Raw genomic sequence first — 15,900 nt, 5'->3', positions numbered from 1 at the left:
ACATCGCTATCTACTCAAAATCGAAGATGAAACAAAGTTAAATATTCTGGTTTCCCAATAATAGTCGTTTCTTTTCGTTGTCATTCCAATGTTCTCCAAATAACCTCGGCAGTTTCCGCGCCAACAAAAACTTAGATGGCGGAAAAAGCCGGTTTTCGCCGAATATTTACGGTCAGTATCCTTTACGACATACCGCAAATTGGAGGCAAAAATAAACAATGAAGTAAATCGAAATACTGCTGTCAAAATTGAACAATGAAGTTTGTACCCCCAGGGTATAATACTATAAAACAAATGGAGGTGGCTGTGGCAATGGCTGTCAAAAGTCGATTCGAAGAATGTGAAATGGTCCAATTGGTAACTTGATAAACATACAAAACACTATTCAATATAAATCTTTAATTGTATTCTGTTTTTCATTTTTATGCCCCCTTTTGAAAAAAGTGGGGTATATTGTTTTGCACATGTCGGTCGGTCGGTCGGTCTGTCTGTCTGTCGGTCGGTCGGTCGGAATACCAAATGGTTTCCGATCAATAACTTGAGAACGCTTTGACCGAGGGACCTCATACTTGGTATGTGTATTGGTCATCACCAGCAGATGAACCCTATTGATTTTGAGGTCAGTGGGTCAAAGGTCAAGGTCAGTGTGACCTTTACATGAAAAACGGTTTCCGATCAATAACTTGAGAACGCTTTGACCCAGGAACCTCATACTTGGTAGGTGTATTGGTCATGACCAGCAGATGAACCCTATTGATTTTGAGGTCAGTGGGTCAAAGGTCAAGGTCAGTGTGACCTTAACATGAAAAACGGTTTCCGATCAATAACTTGAGAACGCTTTGACCCAGGGACCTCATACTAGGTAGGCTTATTGGTCATGACCAGCAGATGAACCCTATTGATTTTGAGGTCAGTGGGTCAAAGGTCAAGGTCAGTGTGACCTTTACATGAAAAACGGTTTCCGATCAATAACTTGAGAACGCTTTGACCCAGGAACCTCATACTTGGTAGGTGTATTGGTCATGACCAGCAGATGAACCCTATTGATTTTGAGGTCAAAGGTCAAGGTCAGTGTGACCTTAACATGAAAAACGGTTTCCGATCAATAACTTGAGAACGCTTTGACCCAGGGACCTCATACTAGGTAGGCTTATTGGTCATGACCAGCAGATGAACCCTATTGATTTTGAGGTCAGTGGGTCAAAGGTCAAGGTCAGTGTGACTGTAAGCTGAAAAAAGGTTTTCTGATTGTCCATATTTTATTTTCTTATATAGTAGACAGTAGAAATTTATATGTCACTAAATGCATGAGTTGAAGTATCAGTTTTCAGTGAACATCTAGTTTAATTATGCCCCCCTTCGAAGCAGAGGGGTTATATAATTGCTTTGCACATGTCGGTCGGTCTGTTGGAAGACCAAAGCTTGTCCGAGTGATAACTCAACAATTCCCGGACCTATGGTCATCAAACTTGACATGAAGATTAGGTATGACCAGTAGATGACCTGCCTCATATGCATCCAATGACAAATCAGCTGTCATTTCAGTCCATGCATATTTTTTAACTTTTATTGAATGAGTTACAGAGTTAAATGAATTCTTGATTAATGAGCAAGAAGTGAAGTATTGAGGGATGTTTCTGTCAGGGGCCTGACAAAAGCTGCCAGAAATATTATAAATATACAACATAGATTTGATTGATTAAAGACAGGAAAGGCTTTGAAATATGTTTTAAAATGCTTAATTCCTGGAGCCTGCGGCCCCCTGGCCCCCAGCTTATTTTTTCAGTATTTTGAAAATTTGCAACTTTCACCCATGATAATGCTACTTTGCGTTATGCACAGGGTTCGCACAGACTTGAAAAGTGCTTGAATTTTTGGCTGCTAGATGAAAAGTCCTTAAATTTGAAAAAAACTTCTTGAAACCACTTGATTTTTATTGTTGCCTTGAAAACTGCTTGAAAAGTGCTTAAAAAGTAAGACATGGTCCTTAAATTTCCTTTCAAGTTTAAAAATCAGTTTGTCTGCGTATTTTATGTTCGTAGTAAGAAAGACAGAAAGTAGAAACTTTACATAAATAGTTCGATTTAGTTTGGGTCTCGCTTAAAGAAAGAGAATTTACGTCAGTGTATCGGTACGGATAGTGTACAGGGTTTTGCCTGGGTTGCTATTTTCACAATATAAAATATTGTACAAAACCATTTCCGTTTTGGTTTCCAAGATGGCGTGCGTCTTCAATAAGAAATGGTTTATTTCATACCCTTGGTTGGTAGATCAGGACAACAAGCACAAGGCAATGTGCAAACTTTGCTCCAAAGCCATTGATAAAAGTTCTATGAGCGAGTCTGCAATCCAAACAATCAGACAAACATAAACGGAATATGTTGCCGTCAACTTGTACGCTGGACATGTTTACCACTAAGAAAAGTGATAGTTCTACTGGTTCTACAAACATTTTTCCCTCTATACCACCACCACCACCAACACAGCAATTGACCAATAACAATAATAATAATTTGAAAAGCTATTTGAACAAAAACACCATATTGAAAAGCGAGAAGCAAATTGTAATAGGAGAAGAGCAAAAGAAAAAAAGACAATTAGAGATAGCCTTTCTGTAGAAATGAATGAAAAGTTGAAGCAATTATAGACAATTTGGGTGAAATTGTATGTTCTAAAACATTGAAATAAAAGTGGAAATTTTATATTTTGTTCCAAAACTTTTAAACATTTGTGGTTTATGTAACTAATAACGAGTAAAGATAGTCCTTGAAAATCAATTATTAGTCCTTGAAAACTCCTTGAATTTTAAGCCTGACTTGCTGTATATACCCTGAATTGCACATTCCTTTATTATTTTTTTAAAACAGTAACATACAACAAAATGTTTTGTAAAATATCGAAACATTAAAATCATGAACAACGATTAATTGATATTTACCTCCTTTCCTGATTTTCCGTTGCCTTTATAACTCAATCCAGTTAAATGCTGACTCACATTGAGTTTTTGTGAATAGCGTCCCATTTGTAAAAAAGTAAACACTCATGTTTGTTTTCAATTTATTTATCAATAAATAATTTTAAAGTAAACATTCAATATATTTCTGCGTGTGTTAACTTGCGTGATTTTCCCTATGTCAGTTGTTCTCTTCGGTGACGCAGTACAGATACTTACTATTACCGCATTGTTCCCCGGTCCGATATTTTCGACCTGAAATGGACTTGGAAAAAAACAGATGAAATTCTAATAGCATAGAAAGGACGCAGGCAATTTGACGAGAATTGGGGGTAAAAAAGTGTGTCCTATGCATGATATAATATGGTATCTAGTTATAAAATATCGTTAATACTGGTAAAAATCAGATTTGATGATATAAAACTTATGATTTCCAAAAAAAATGAAGCTACCCAAGACACTTTTTTTTACATTTTTTTTAATGATAGTTGTATTTTGTAAGTTGATTATCATCCATAAGAGATGCCTACGTAAACTTTCAGTCGTGAACCCTGACAACACATTTGAGGTATCAGTGGACAATAATGTGGTCAACTCTGGAAGTCTGCTTGAAGATGTCAAGTAAGTTGAAAATGTAGGAGTGATAACATTCAGGAGTGATTCTGAAATCAGGATTGTTAGTTTTCCTTTGAGATTATGGAACGTTTGTTAAGTTGTTGGTTCATTGCAACCAAACCAAGGTAATGCACAAAGAGACTGATTTGACTGGGACTGACCCCTCTTTTTTCTTTTATTCTCGGCCTGAATGCAATAAATTGGGAGAGAAGACCTTATAAAACTCTTGAATGCCATGTGTGTAGGTTTATTTTACTGTCAGACTCACTTGATTCTTCTATAAAAACTTCCAGCTACCGTTTGCTCAGAACATTGTTAAAGTTAACACCTTCCTTGATAAACAATGATGCCATTAACAATGTTAACTTTAACAAAGTTCTAAACAATTGGCCCCTTGTTTACAAAGAGACAGTCCAACTAATGTTATTAAGGCTAGGTTCTATATGTGTTTATTTGTTTATAGTCTTGAGCTTTGATCATGTTTCATTGGCTTAAGATCTCGCTCAAACTCATGTATTTGGTTGAAGGCTTTGGAAATAGAATCTAGAAAAAAAGAGAAACGCAACGATTGAAATTCTGTCAGAAAGTTTAATATGTTTACTGAAGGCCAAACACCAAACCTAATTGTTTTTTAATTATAATTATAAACCAAGTGGCACTATTATTTGTACAAAGTGATACAGTTGACTTGTATTGTGTTACTGTCTTGCCAAAATTAATGTCAGAAAGAGTGTGTATGTAAATGATAAATACTTTTTACACAATAAAATAAAATAATGTTCCCAAATAAATTGTTTTTGCTAGCTTGTTTTGTCAACACAACATTATATTTGGTTGGCCTATAAAATCAATTTGTTTCTCACTTTAGTCCCCCAGTGAACCCACCCAAGGAGATTGAAGATCCGAAAGACAAGAAACCGGAGGACTGGGACGAGAATGAAAAGTAGGTTCACCAGGTTTTAAATTGTGATGGTGATAGTGGGAAAATGGGTTTTACTATATTGTTTTCTTGTTTAATAATGGGTTAGCTGTTAAAATATCAGAACCCAAAAGGAAATTGGGGATAATTCTGAATGGACAAAAATGCCTCAAAACTTGTTCAAAGAGAACACTAAAAAAACTGAAGAGAAATTGTACATGAAATGAATGAAAACATGCAGTCAAAAGTGTCTTAACTCAAGCTTAACATGTTATTTTTTTTCTTAGGGCTATTCCATTTAAACATATAACCCACGGGGGGAAGCATACATGCCATATCCCCCGGCGGGGGAAAAAATCCCCCGGAATTTCGATCCATCCCCCGGTCTCCCGGCGGGAGATAAAAATCCCCTGGAATTAAAAAAAAAAATTATTTTTTTTTTTTTTTTTTTTTTAAATTTTTCATCAGGCAATAATGACAAAGTGAAACCAATGTATGTGAGTGAAACTCTCCAAAAGGAAACTTTTACAACAAGTGATCAATAAATTTGTTGTAATTATCAAAGGCAAAGAAATATTACTCTTTTGGAAGGAAGAAATTAATAATATTTATTCTATTCTCTTATTGTCTGAAAGTCATCAAAGCTGATAGAATTAAGCACATTTTTTTAAAGACTTTGGAGGAAGGTAAATTTAATTTAATTGTCTCGAAAACATATTTTTCCAATGACATATTTTGTTCTACAAGTGCATTACAGTATGACATGACAGTGTATCATAAAAATATGATAAATCATTACATAAAATAAGTATGTATAATGAAAAAGTTTAGAGGTTTTCAAAGCAAACTATATGTGAATACATTTTTTCATACTTGCGTCTAAAAATACTTTAAAATTTCGCCAACTTAGACCTGCTAAAAAAATCCCCCTGAATACAACCAAAATCCCCCTGAATTTTCAGCCTTTTGAACAAATCCCCCTGAATGGTCTCCAGAAAATATGGCATGTATGGGGAAGGCACTTTTGAACTAGACCTCCCCCTTACAGAAGCAAATTAACTGTTTGGGGGTCCTACCTCGATTTGTTTTTATAGATCCGGAATAACCCATTCAAAAGCAATTTAAAATTTACAAGTATAAAAGGTAAAAAAATTAATTCACTGATCTTACATTAGGCTTTTATGGATGCTTTTAATGATGATACAGATATTGAACCATTTCTGTTTTAATTCACAACATTTTCCCAAGATTTGAAGAGTTACTATCATTTTAATTTTACACTCTATAGTCACCGTGTGTCATGTTTCAAACTATCTTGTCGCTGAAGATACATTGAAATCATTGATTTACCTCTATAGGAAGAATCACATGGCACATCTCCAGTCCATTTGTCTAAGAGAACTTGATTTTAACTTTTTTGAACATACCCTTTAACCTTTTCTAAGAAATTGGCAAAAGCTCTTTCTTCAAGGGACTTTGACCCTGACTTCAAAGTGGCAAAGAGATCTCATTAAAACCTAATGACGCATTAGAAATTGATGTGAAATATGGATGCAATTTAATGATGCAATTGTAACACTACTTATATCATTCATTATACCCCCACAAACGAAGTTTGAGGGGGTATATAGGAGTGAGCTTGTCGGTCGGTCGGTCTGTCGGTTTTCATGGTTTCCGGACGATAACTCATGAAATGCTAGACAGATTTGAAAAATTTTTGGTACACAGGTGTAACATCAGAAGATACAGGTCAAGGTCGATATTGGGGCTGGTGGGGCCAAAGTCAAGGTCACTGTTACTAAAAATAGAAAAACGGTTTCCGGACGATAAATCATGAAAGGCTAGACAGATTTGAAAAAATTTTGGTACACAGGTGTAACATCAGAAGATACAGGTCAAGTTCGATATTGGGGCTGGTGGGGCCAAGGTCACTGTTACTAAAAATAGAAAAACGGTTTCCGGACAAAAACTCATGAAAGGCTAGTTTTTCTTGTCAGCAGTGTAACTTCTAAATTACTCAACAGATTTAAATAAAACAATACATGCATGATAAAAGAAGATGCAGTGTGCAGTAACCTTGGAGTTATGGCCTCTTTTCAAAGGAATGGTTTGCCATTCCTGTGTCCAGGCGGCATTTGGGGGTATTCATCACTCCTGTGACAGCTCTAGTTTTGATAAGAATAAGATTGAAATTTATGCCATGAACTCTTTGTTAATTTGCTGTGCAAAATTAAATGGCATATTTATCATGTTTGAAGCAAGTTGATGTGTCTATCTTAAAAAATAGTTGGAAAACAAACACAACATGGTTGTACAGATTTGTAATTTATTGAAAGATCTTGTAAATTTTTTGTTTATAGTATAAAACAATATGTTGTGCATTATGAATATTATTATTGAATAATTGTACCTGTAATGATAATAAGCACTTAGTAATACATATGTAAGTACTTATATTTCTATACATATTATATGACTATCAATAATCATGGCTTAGAAAAACAAACAGTCTGAGAAACACAACCAATGAATGGGAGTCCAACCAATAATCGCTGTCCAATTTACAGTAGCTGTGCAAAAAGAGAGGTCCATTTATTAATCGCTGTCCAATCAACACTTATGGTCAAACCAAAACTTACAATCACTTAATAGTTGTTAAAACAACACTTGTGGTCCAATCTATAAATATAGCCATCTAGAAACAATAGTTGTCCAACCAACAGTTGCAGTTTAAACATCACTAGCTGTCCATTACACTTGCTGTCCATCCAGCAGTCCAGTCAACAACAGTTGAAACAGTTACAGTCCAGCTAACAATAGGTGTTTAACCAACACTCATAGTCCAACCAAAATAGCAGTCAAATAAACGAAAGCTGTCCAACCAACAGTAGTCTGTCGACCAGCACTGGTTGTCCATTACTATCCACTTGCAGTCCTGGGTGTACTAGCAGCCAAACCAATTCTAATGGTGATCTTGATAGAAGTAATGTTCTCAAAACATAACATCAGCATATTTGAATCATATCTGTAAATAAAAGGAAGGGATTATTGATAGCAAAAGTGTTTCGTTTATTTGATTAAAAAACAACAACAATTTTCAAATAAGAGTAGGAACAGCATATATTTTTCAGAACAGTTTACCCCACCCACCACAACCTCCTGTCTAGGTAGTGTGTCAAGCGATTTATATCTTATGTTATGCATATCATATCTCTATGATGTATTATAAACCCATTGAAATGCCATATATATGAGAAAATATAATTCATAACAAACCTGGGATGATAATTAATCCGATTTTAGCGCTGTTATTAGAATTCATTTCAACCCGGAAAGAAACCGGAAGTTCCTATGACGCAAAGGATTAAGGTATAGAGAAGTTGCTATCAATGAAAAAAACCCAGAAGTATTCCGCAAAGAATAAACAATTCAAGGGAGGTAACACGAATTAACTGTTCGATTGGTCTGAAGGGATTTTCACCCTTACGTCATATGCAATTTAAATTTCGATATCCCCAATCAGAAGCAAATTTCACAATTTGGCAACCACCTACAGATGCAAATTAGTGAAAAAGACACCCTACCATATATGATTAAAAAAATTGCCGTCCCCCCCCCCCCCCCTGGGTTATATGTTTAAATGGAATAGCCCTTAGTTAAGTTTGATGCCAAGCATTGAATACAGCAAGGACATCTTGAAGAGTAAATTAACAACTTGACCATGAATATGACAACTATGTATTTATTGTCTCCTCACTCAGTTGTAAAATTCTTACCTATGAAACAAGTTTTTAGTTGTTCATTGAAATACAAAGCTTTTAAATGCTTGACATTTCCTAGTGAAACATGTACACCAGAAGTTGAGTATGGCATAGACTTGCATCTGTGTTGTAATTATGTCTGGTAGAGTAGATTTACACTTTGACAATGCCTATGAAAAAAATCCGCCAAGACTTTGTCACTGAGTTGTAACAGACTATTTTACAAAGTAGATACAATATCAGTTTGTTTTTGAGCCATTGAGACTTGTATGAAAATGGAAAGAAGATGGATGACTTGAACATAACATGTAAAACAAGCTTATTTAAGTCCTGACTTGGTTTAGTGGGTAAATGTTCAGCATTTTCGTCAGATTTGTGTGTCACAGCATCATATTGGCAGTGATCGAAATAAGCACAAACTCGAAAGCCCTCTGCCGGAAAATAGCTGGCCAGACTTGCTCTGAAATTTCCTGATGTTAAAATTTAATTTTATTGATTTAAAAGCGATTTTTATGGCACAGTTCAGTGTTGGAATAGAAAATTTCAAGGCAATAAAGCTTTTTTTTACTGTCCTAAAATTCTTTGTTTCTTAGTTAGGCTCTGACACCAGTCGTTGAGTACGGCATAGACTTAGCGCTGTGTTGTAATTCAGATCTGGTAGAGTAAATTCACAACTTGACAATGGCTGTGGAAAACATATTTATGGCTTTGTCACTCAGTTGTAACACATAACTGTTGTAACATGTATGTTTCATTGGTTAAAATTGGCACAAGTTGACATGATGATCCAAATTTTATTTTAAATGACTAGAGTATTGCATGGCAACTTTTCATTGCAAAATAAATGTTCATAAGATAATTTTTTGCTTGACTCTTGAGTATGTGTCTGACTAGTGTCTTTGATGTAATTATGATATGGAACAGAAATGTTTTTCTTTAAATCATATTCAGCTTGGTTCAAGTAGGCATATTTATGCCCCCCTTCAAAGAAGAGGGGTATATTGCTTTGCACATGTCAGTCAATCGGTAGGTAGGTAGGTTGGTCGGTCTGTTGGTAGAGCTTGTCCAACTCAACAATTCCTGGATGTATGGTCAACAAACTTGACATGAAGGTTGGGCCTGACCAGTAGATGACCCCTATTGATTTTTGGGGTCAAGGTCACAGTGACCTTGAAAGCAAACTCAACAATTCCTGGACCTATGGTCATCAAACTTGACATGAAGGTTGGGCCTGACCAGTAGATGACCCCTATTGACTTTGGGGGTCAGCGGGCCAATGGTCAAGGTCACAGTAACATTTAACGCAAAAAAGTTAACAAATCTTCTCCCAGTGATATCTCGACAATGCCTGGACCTATAATCAATAAACTTGACATGGAAGTTGGGCCTGACCAGTTGATGACCCTTATTGATTTAAGTAGTCATCGGATCAATGGTCAAGGTTACATTGACCTTGAATGCGAAAATGTTGTTCGAGGGATAACTCAACAATGCCTGCAGCCATGGCCCTCAAACTTGACTTAGGGTTTCGTTTGACCTGTAGATGACCCCTTATGATTTTAGGGGTCATCTGGTCAAAGGTCATGGTAACCTTGATAGAAGAAAAGCTTGTCTGTGTGATAACTTGACAATGCCTGCACCGATGGCCCTCAAACTTGACATTTAGGTTTTTGGTGACCAGCTGATGACTCCTTTGGATTTTGTAGTCAAAGGTCATGGTCATAACACACTCTATTCTCACACTTTGAATGGTCATAATTTTAAAACTGCCTCAGCGGCATCCAATGTCAGTGACAAATCAGCTGTCATTTCGGTCCAAGCATATTCAGTGCTCCAGCCAGGATTTGAAAAGGGCAGGGTGGAGTTTTGAAAAGGACATGCTACATGAGTCGTGTATGGGGCGATTGGGGGTGGTTGTGGGAGGGGTCCACCCCTGTTACAAGGGGGGTTTTGGGGGGTCTCCCCCTAGAATTTGTTTTGTTTTTTAACTCCATTTAACCCTTTAGCGCATGTATACGAGATAGGCCGACATAGCTCATTAGCAGATGTAAAAGCATCTGACCGACCCTATACACTACTGGATGTAAACGCATCTCCCGCATATTTCAATAGGGTCATTTCAATACTTCAATTTTGCATCTTTCTTTTTGTAAACAATATCCCGGATGTTTATAAAGCTAAAGCTTAACCTTTTGTGTATTGATTTTCCCTCGAAAATGTCGTCTGCTAAAACTTGAAGGTTATTATTTATACTGCCAATCACAGGTGTGAGATCCCACTGTGACGTAATAAATCCTCGAGGAATAGCAGTACTGTACAGTATGGAATTTCCCCAAAAACAGTGATGCGTAAATCATTGAATATATTATATCAGTTGAATTAACCATTAAAATCAATAAAGATTATAATTATTTGAAGATAATATTTTGTGTTACAAACAATAGAAACAATAAGTAGCCGAGAAAATGATGAGTAAATTTTCTGCTGAGCTAATTGATGGCCAGCATGGTTCCGGTCGTAAAATAGGTCAAGTAAACACATTTGTGCAAGCGTTTCATGCTCTAGATCTTTTTATTCATTACTTTGAAAACATTTCTCGGCTTTCTTTTTGTAAAGAATTTTATGAGGGGGTAATAAAGTTAAACAGACACTCTGGACTGGATCTCTCAGCTGGATGACACCGGATATTCCTGCCACATTATTGTGTATTATACACAAGAACATCAATTGTCGGCTTTTTAATCCATATGGGTCTTTTTTATGATAGGGGTAATAAAATTTAGATCGATCTCAGCATTTTATTACCCTTTGATTTAATGCAATTATGACATTTCAAAGAAATGTTACAATTCCATCTTGAAAATGCATTCACAGATGAAATAAAATAATTTTATATTTCATTATTGACACCATTCATTAGATAATTTAATTATCTATAAAAATGTATTCACATAAAAAAAGATTTGGAAACAATTATTTGGAGTTATATTGATTTTAAGGTCATACTGCTGTATTCATTTTCTCATTTTCAAATATCCTGAAAATACCTATGCAGATAAGGACTGCTTATCAGTAAGTTGGCTATTGACTGGGAGGTGTAATCTGGCCACTAGTCTATGTGCTAAAGGGTTAAATCATTTTCCATGATTTACAGACTTGAACAAAATGTTTGTTTTTTTCTAGAAGGGTGTGTTTGAATATCAAAATTAAAATTTGTCTTTTTGTCTGTGGTAGTATGATTGTACTTGTCTGGAGTCTTCTTTAGTGCAATGTCATACATTTCTCCTAAATATCATGTAAAATGAAGAAAAATCAAAGGCATTTAAACATTTGAAGCAATCAAATAAATAAATACACAAAAAAAAACAGATCTGTAGGGGACGAATCTTATTTTGGTACGATCGGGATTGGGTACGAATCTTACATGCAGCCTGGCTGTTATTGTATTGTCTTTGGTAAAATAATGTTTGATATGCTGACGTTTTAGAATACCGTAAATGACTGGGTATTAGACACACTTTTTCCCCTCAGAATTTGATATAAAAAAATGCCTGCGTATAATACCCAGTAACAATTTTTTGAACTTTTTTTCTGAGGCCGATTTCAAGCCGAGAGTTTGTTTAGTTTTATGTAGAAAGGGATGTTACTCGCGTCATATTGATCGAGTAAATACGGGTTAAAACGGCAGTTGAAGATCGGGATACGGTATATCATAAGACGTTAATAATTTAAACAAAAATATTTTTGATTAAAGTTATTCAATATTATTTTGAATAATAAATTAAATTGAACAATATTTAAACATGCATACAAGCAAAGTTTCGCAACGTCAAAATATTTTTTGTCAGTTGTATGATAAGGTGTGAAAAACTCCCATTACCTTTTGTTCTGTTTAACATACCAATACTACAAATTGATGCGATAATGGTCTTGTTTTTTTCACACATTTACGCGAACTTTATTCTTTTCTGTAGGTGTTGACATTTTGAGAACAAACCCGTACAATATAAGGTTTATGCATAACTAACTCTTGACAGGTTATCGTTTACGATATACTGTCAAAAAGAAATCTTACATATTTTCATAAAAGGCACCTTTCAGTGCTATCCAGAAACAAATGGTCACAATCAATTCTTTTAAGCGCCTTTCCTAACATAAAACGAATTAAAATGAAACACATTTTGCATTATCATTGTATGGTTTTAAAGATAACCATCGCCATTTTCACGATTTATTTTTTTTCGTCACTGTCAACAAACATGGTGGCCTAAATTGACAGACGTTTTTGACATATTTTCTATGCGTCCTTTAACCCAAAACATAGATTATACGTTTTTTTTCTCAAATTTTTCACGGATTTTTTTTTTTTTGTCTGCGTCTAATACCCCCTATCGTCTTATACCCAGTCATTTATGGTAAAATGACAATAAAAATCATTGCCCTTGCTTAAAAAATCACTTAAAAAACATAGAACATTGATTAAATGACTCCGAAATTTGTTCTGAAAAAATGGCGGTTTTGGCGAATTTGAAATGGTCGTTGACCTGATAGGTAAATGCTACATCAAGCATCAACATGTTTTTGTGGGTTACAAAGAAATTTTCATCATGAATATTTTAAAAACAAACTTTCAAAACATTTACTGAAAAAGTAGAACTACCTTTTTTATGTTTACAAATCGGCATTGACTGTCTGCTTCAAATCAACAATGTTTAAGATGGTGAGTCTCGTCTGAACAATACAATTAACAATTATTTTAAAAGATTTAATTGTGCTTGACACCATTTTTCACCAACCCTTGCATTGTCTGTCACATTTTACGAACTGTCATCATTGAATGAACGAGTTCTCTATGTATATTCTGATTGGCTGACATTCAATAGCTCCGCTTCCTGCCGATGTAACCTATTTGGCTCTTCTTATTATTGGATTAGAAGATGACCGATTATGAATACACAGGTTGTCTGCTCACCACACAAACACACAATAAGCTGTCATATTACTTGGACAAGGCACATGGGAAGATGAAAGGGCAGTACGACATATTTTAAGCAGTCAATGGGGGCATGGTGACACCTAGTGAGAACACTATAATTATAAGTATTACGTAATTTGTCTCAAATATGACAGCGGATTAAGGGCTGCCAATCTTTCATAAAGTAAAAAGGGCACTAAAGGGATTATTGGCGCTAATAGAGCATTTGTGAAAAGGGCACTACTCAATAAGGGGGCAGGGCAGCAAGAAAAGGGGCACGGGCGCTGCGCCATTGAAAAACCGGCTAGATGGAGCACTGATATGTCATTCAATTGTCCATATAATCCTGACAACATGGCGCTCAGGGGGGGGCATAATGTTTGACAAACATCTCTTGTTTCATATAAAAGAGACACACTTGTAGGAGTAGAACATGACCAGTTGTTGCCAAAGATAGATCTTTGTTGTTGCTGTTAGCAGGAGATTGTAATGTTTGATCAGTTTTAGCTCTCAAAAAGAAAAAAATAGTAATATTAATATTACAGCTCAGCAAATGAGCTGATAACCCATGTACCAGATAACTTGAGCAATTCTTTTTCACAAAGATCTGTTGCCTGTAATCCTGAAAACTGGGACGAGGATCAACCAAAACAGTGCCACTTAGTTTGATTCCTGAAACTTGACCCTAAGATTTCCTCAAGAGTTTCCTCCAACCCAGATGACTGTTAACTATACACTTGTTTTCCTCTCCTGAATCCCGACCAAGATGGCTAATAAATATACACTTGTTTTCCTCTCCAGAATCCCGACCCAGATGGCTAAGAACTATACACTTGTTTTCCTCCCCAGAATCCCGACTCAGATGGCTAAGAACTATACGCTTGTTTTCCTCTCCAGAATCCCGACCCAGAATCCCGACTCAGATGGCTAAGAACTATACACTTGTTTTCTTCTCCAGAATCCCGACCCAGATGGCTAATAATTATACACTTGTTTTCCTCTCCAGAACCTGACCCAGATGGCTAAGAACTATACACTTGTTGTTTTCCTCTCCAGAATCCCGACCCAGATGGCTAAGAACTATACACTTGTTTTCCTTTCCAGAATCCCGACCCAGATGGCTAATAACTATACACTTGTTTTCCTCTCCAGAATCACGACACAGATGGCTAACAACTAGACACTTGTTTTCCTCCCCTGAATCCTGACCAAGATGGCTTATAACTATACACTTGTTTTCCTCTCCTGAATCCTGTCCCAGATGGCTAATAAATATACACTTGTTTTCTTCTCCAGAATCCTGACCCAGATGGCTAATAACTATACACTTGGTTTCCTCTCCAGAATCCTGACCCAGATGGCTAATAAATATACACTTGGTTTCCTTTCCAGAATCCTGACCCAGATGGCTTATAAATATACACTTGTTTTCTTCTCCAGAATCCTGACCCAGATGACTAATAACTTTACACTTGTTTTCCTCTCCAGAATCCCTGACCCAGATGCCTCCAAGCCGGAAGACTGGGATGAAGACCAGCCAATAGAGATTCCTGATGAAAGTGCGGTGAAGCCTGATGGTTGGCTTGATGATGAACAGCCCCTTATTCCCGACCCGGATGCAGCTAAACCAGACGACTGGGATGAGGAGATGGATGGCGAGTGGGAGGCTCCACTTATTGGTCAGTTTTTAACAAGTCTTATATCAAGTTAATGTTCAATATCGTATTACGACCAAATAGAATATTTATTACTTAGACTAAAAAGTCCTTTTATTATATGCGTATCAATTTCCTTTTCCATATAACATATTTTTTTAGGAACGTACTATATTTCGTAAAGAAATGACTTGGAATGTATTTTATTGCTGATTTGTGATTATATTCAATAAAATGCAATTAATCATTAATGATGTCATTTCCGACATGGAATTTCCGAGCATTGTCATGTAAAATCGAAGTGCAGTTCGTTTTGGTCTAAGCTAAAAGCAGTGCGTTTAAACATGCTTATAATCAAAAGAGGCATATGCTAAAAGGAATAATACAATAGGACGCTTTGTGAAAACCTGTTTCACGGCTTGGTTGGTGTTTAAACTTGCATCCGTCTTGACGGCTACATGATCTTGAATGATGATACAGGACGTCAGAAAAGCGTCCTGTCATAATATCCCTTAAATATAATTTCAGGTAAATACTACAGTATTTTATCATCCCTGCATGTAAAACACAAACTGTTTTATACTCGGGAGTCCTTAGACTCTAGACAATTTATGAGTCCAATGGTTAAAGATAAATTTAAAATTATATGGAAAGGGAAAACAGTGTTTGACACTAAGACTTTTAGAGAAGGAGTCCACCAGACTCCTTAATTCCAAAATCAAGGAGTCCGGCATAAAATTAAGGAGTCCAGGATAATTACAACATTTATTCAAATTTATTGACTCAATGCTCCAGCTAGCCCTAAATAACAGGTTGCGACACCCGCTGCCCTTTTCAAGTACCCGGCTGCCATTTTACTACACCCTGCTGTGCCCTTTTGTTTGCCAGTCAATGTCCAGGAATGAGTTATAAATGTACATACTTAAAGTTAACAGCTGAGGTAACAAACTGTAAGTACTGAAAGAAGTTACATCACATTACATAAAAAGTTGTGTACTGGCCCTTGCAAGTGTCCCATAAAG

At 36.0% G+C, this 15,900-nt stretch overlaps 1 protein-coding gene across 3 annotated transcripts in view; it reads left to right on the top strand.

Annotated features, from left to right (window-relative positions):
- The window catches only part of LOC128227979 (calnexin-like), a 50,922-nt gene that overhangs the window by 14,359 nt on the left and 20,663 nt on the right, over positions 1-15,900 (top strand). For all 3 annotated transcript variants that reach the window (XM_052938982.1, XM_052938981.1, XM_052938983.1), the window contains exons 9-11: positions 3,496-3,574; positions 4,437-4,511; positions 14,712-14,902. In XM_052938982.1, the coding sequence (XP_052794942.1) occupies positions 3,496-3,574; positions 4,437-4,511; positions 14,712-14,902 (345 nt within the window). The remainder of the gene's footprint in view (positions 1-3,495; positions 3,575-4,436; positions 4,512-14,711; positions 14,903-15,900) is intronic.

This window comes from Mya arenaria, chromosome 3 (assembly GCF_026914265.1).
Source record: "Mya arenaria isolate MELC-2E11 chromosome 3, ASM2691426v1".
In the NCBI taxonomy this organism is placed as follows: domain Eukaryota; kingdom Metazoa; phylum Mollusca; class Bivalvia; order Myida; family Myidae; genus Mya; species Mya arenaria.
This window is presented reverse-complemented; position numbering and strand designations above follow the sequence as displayed.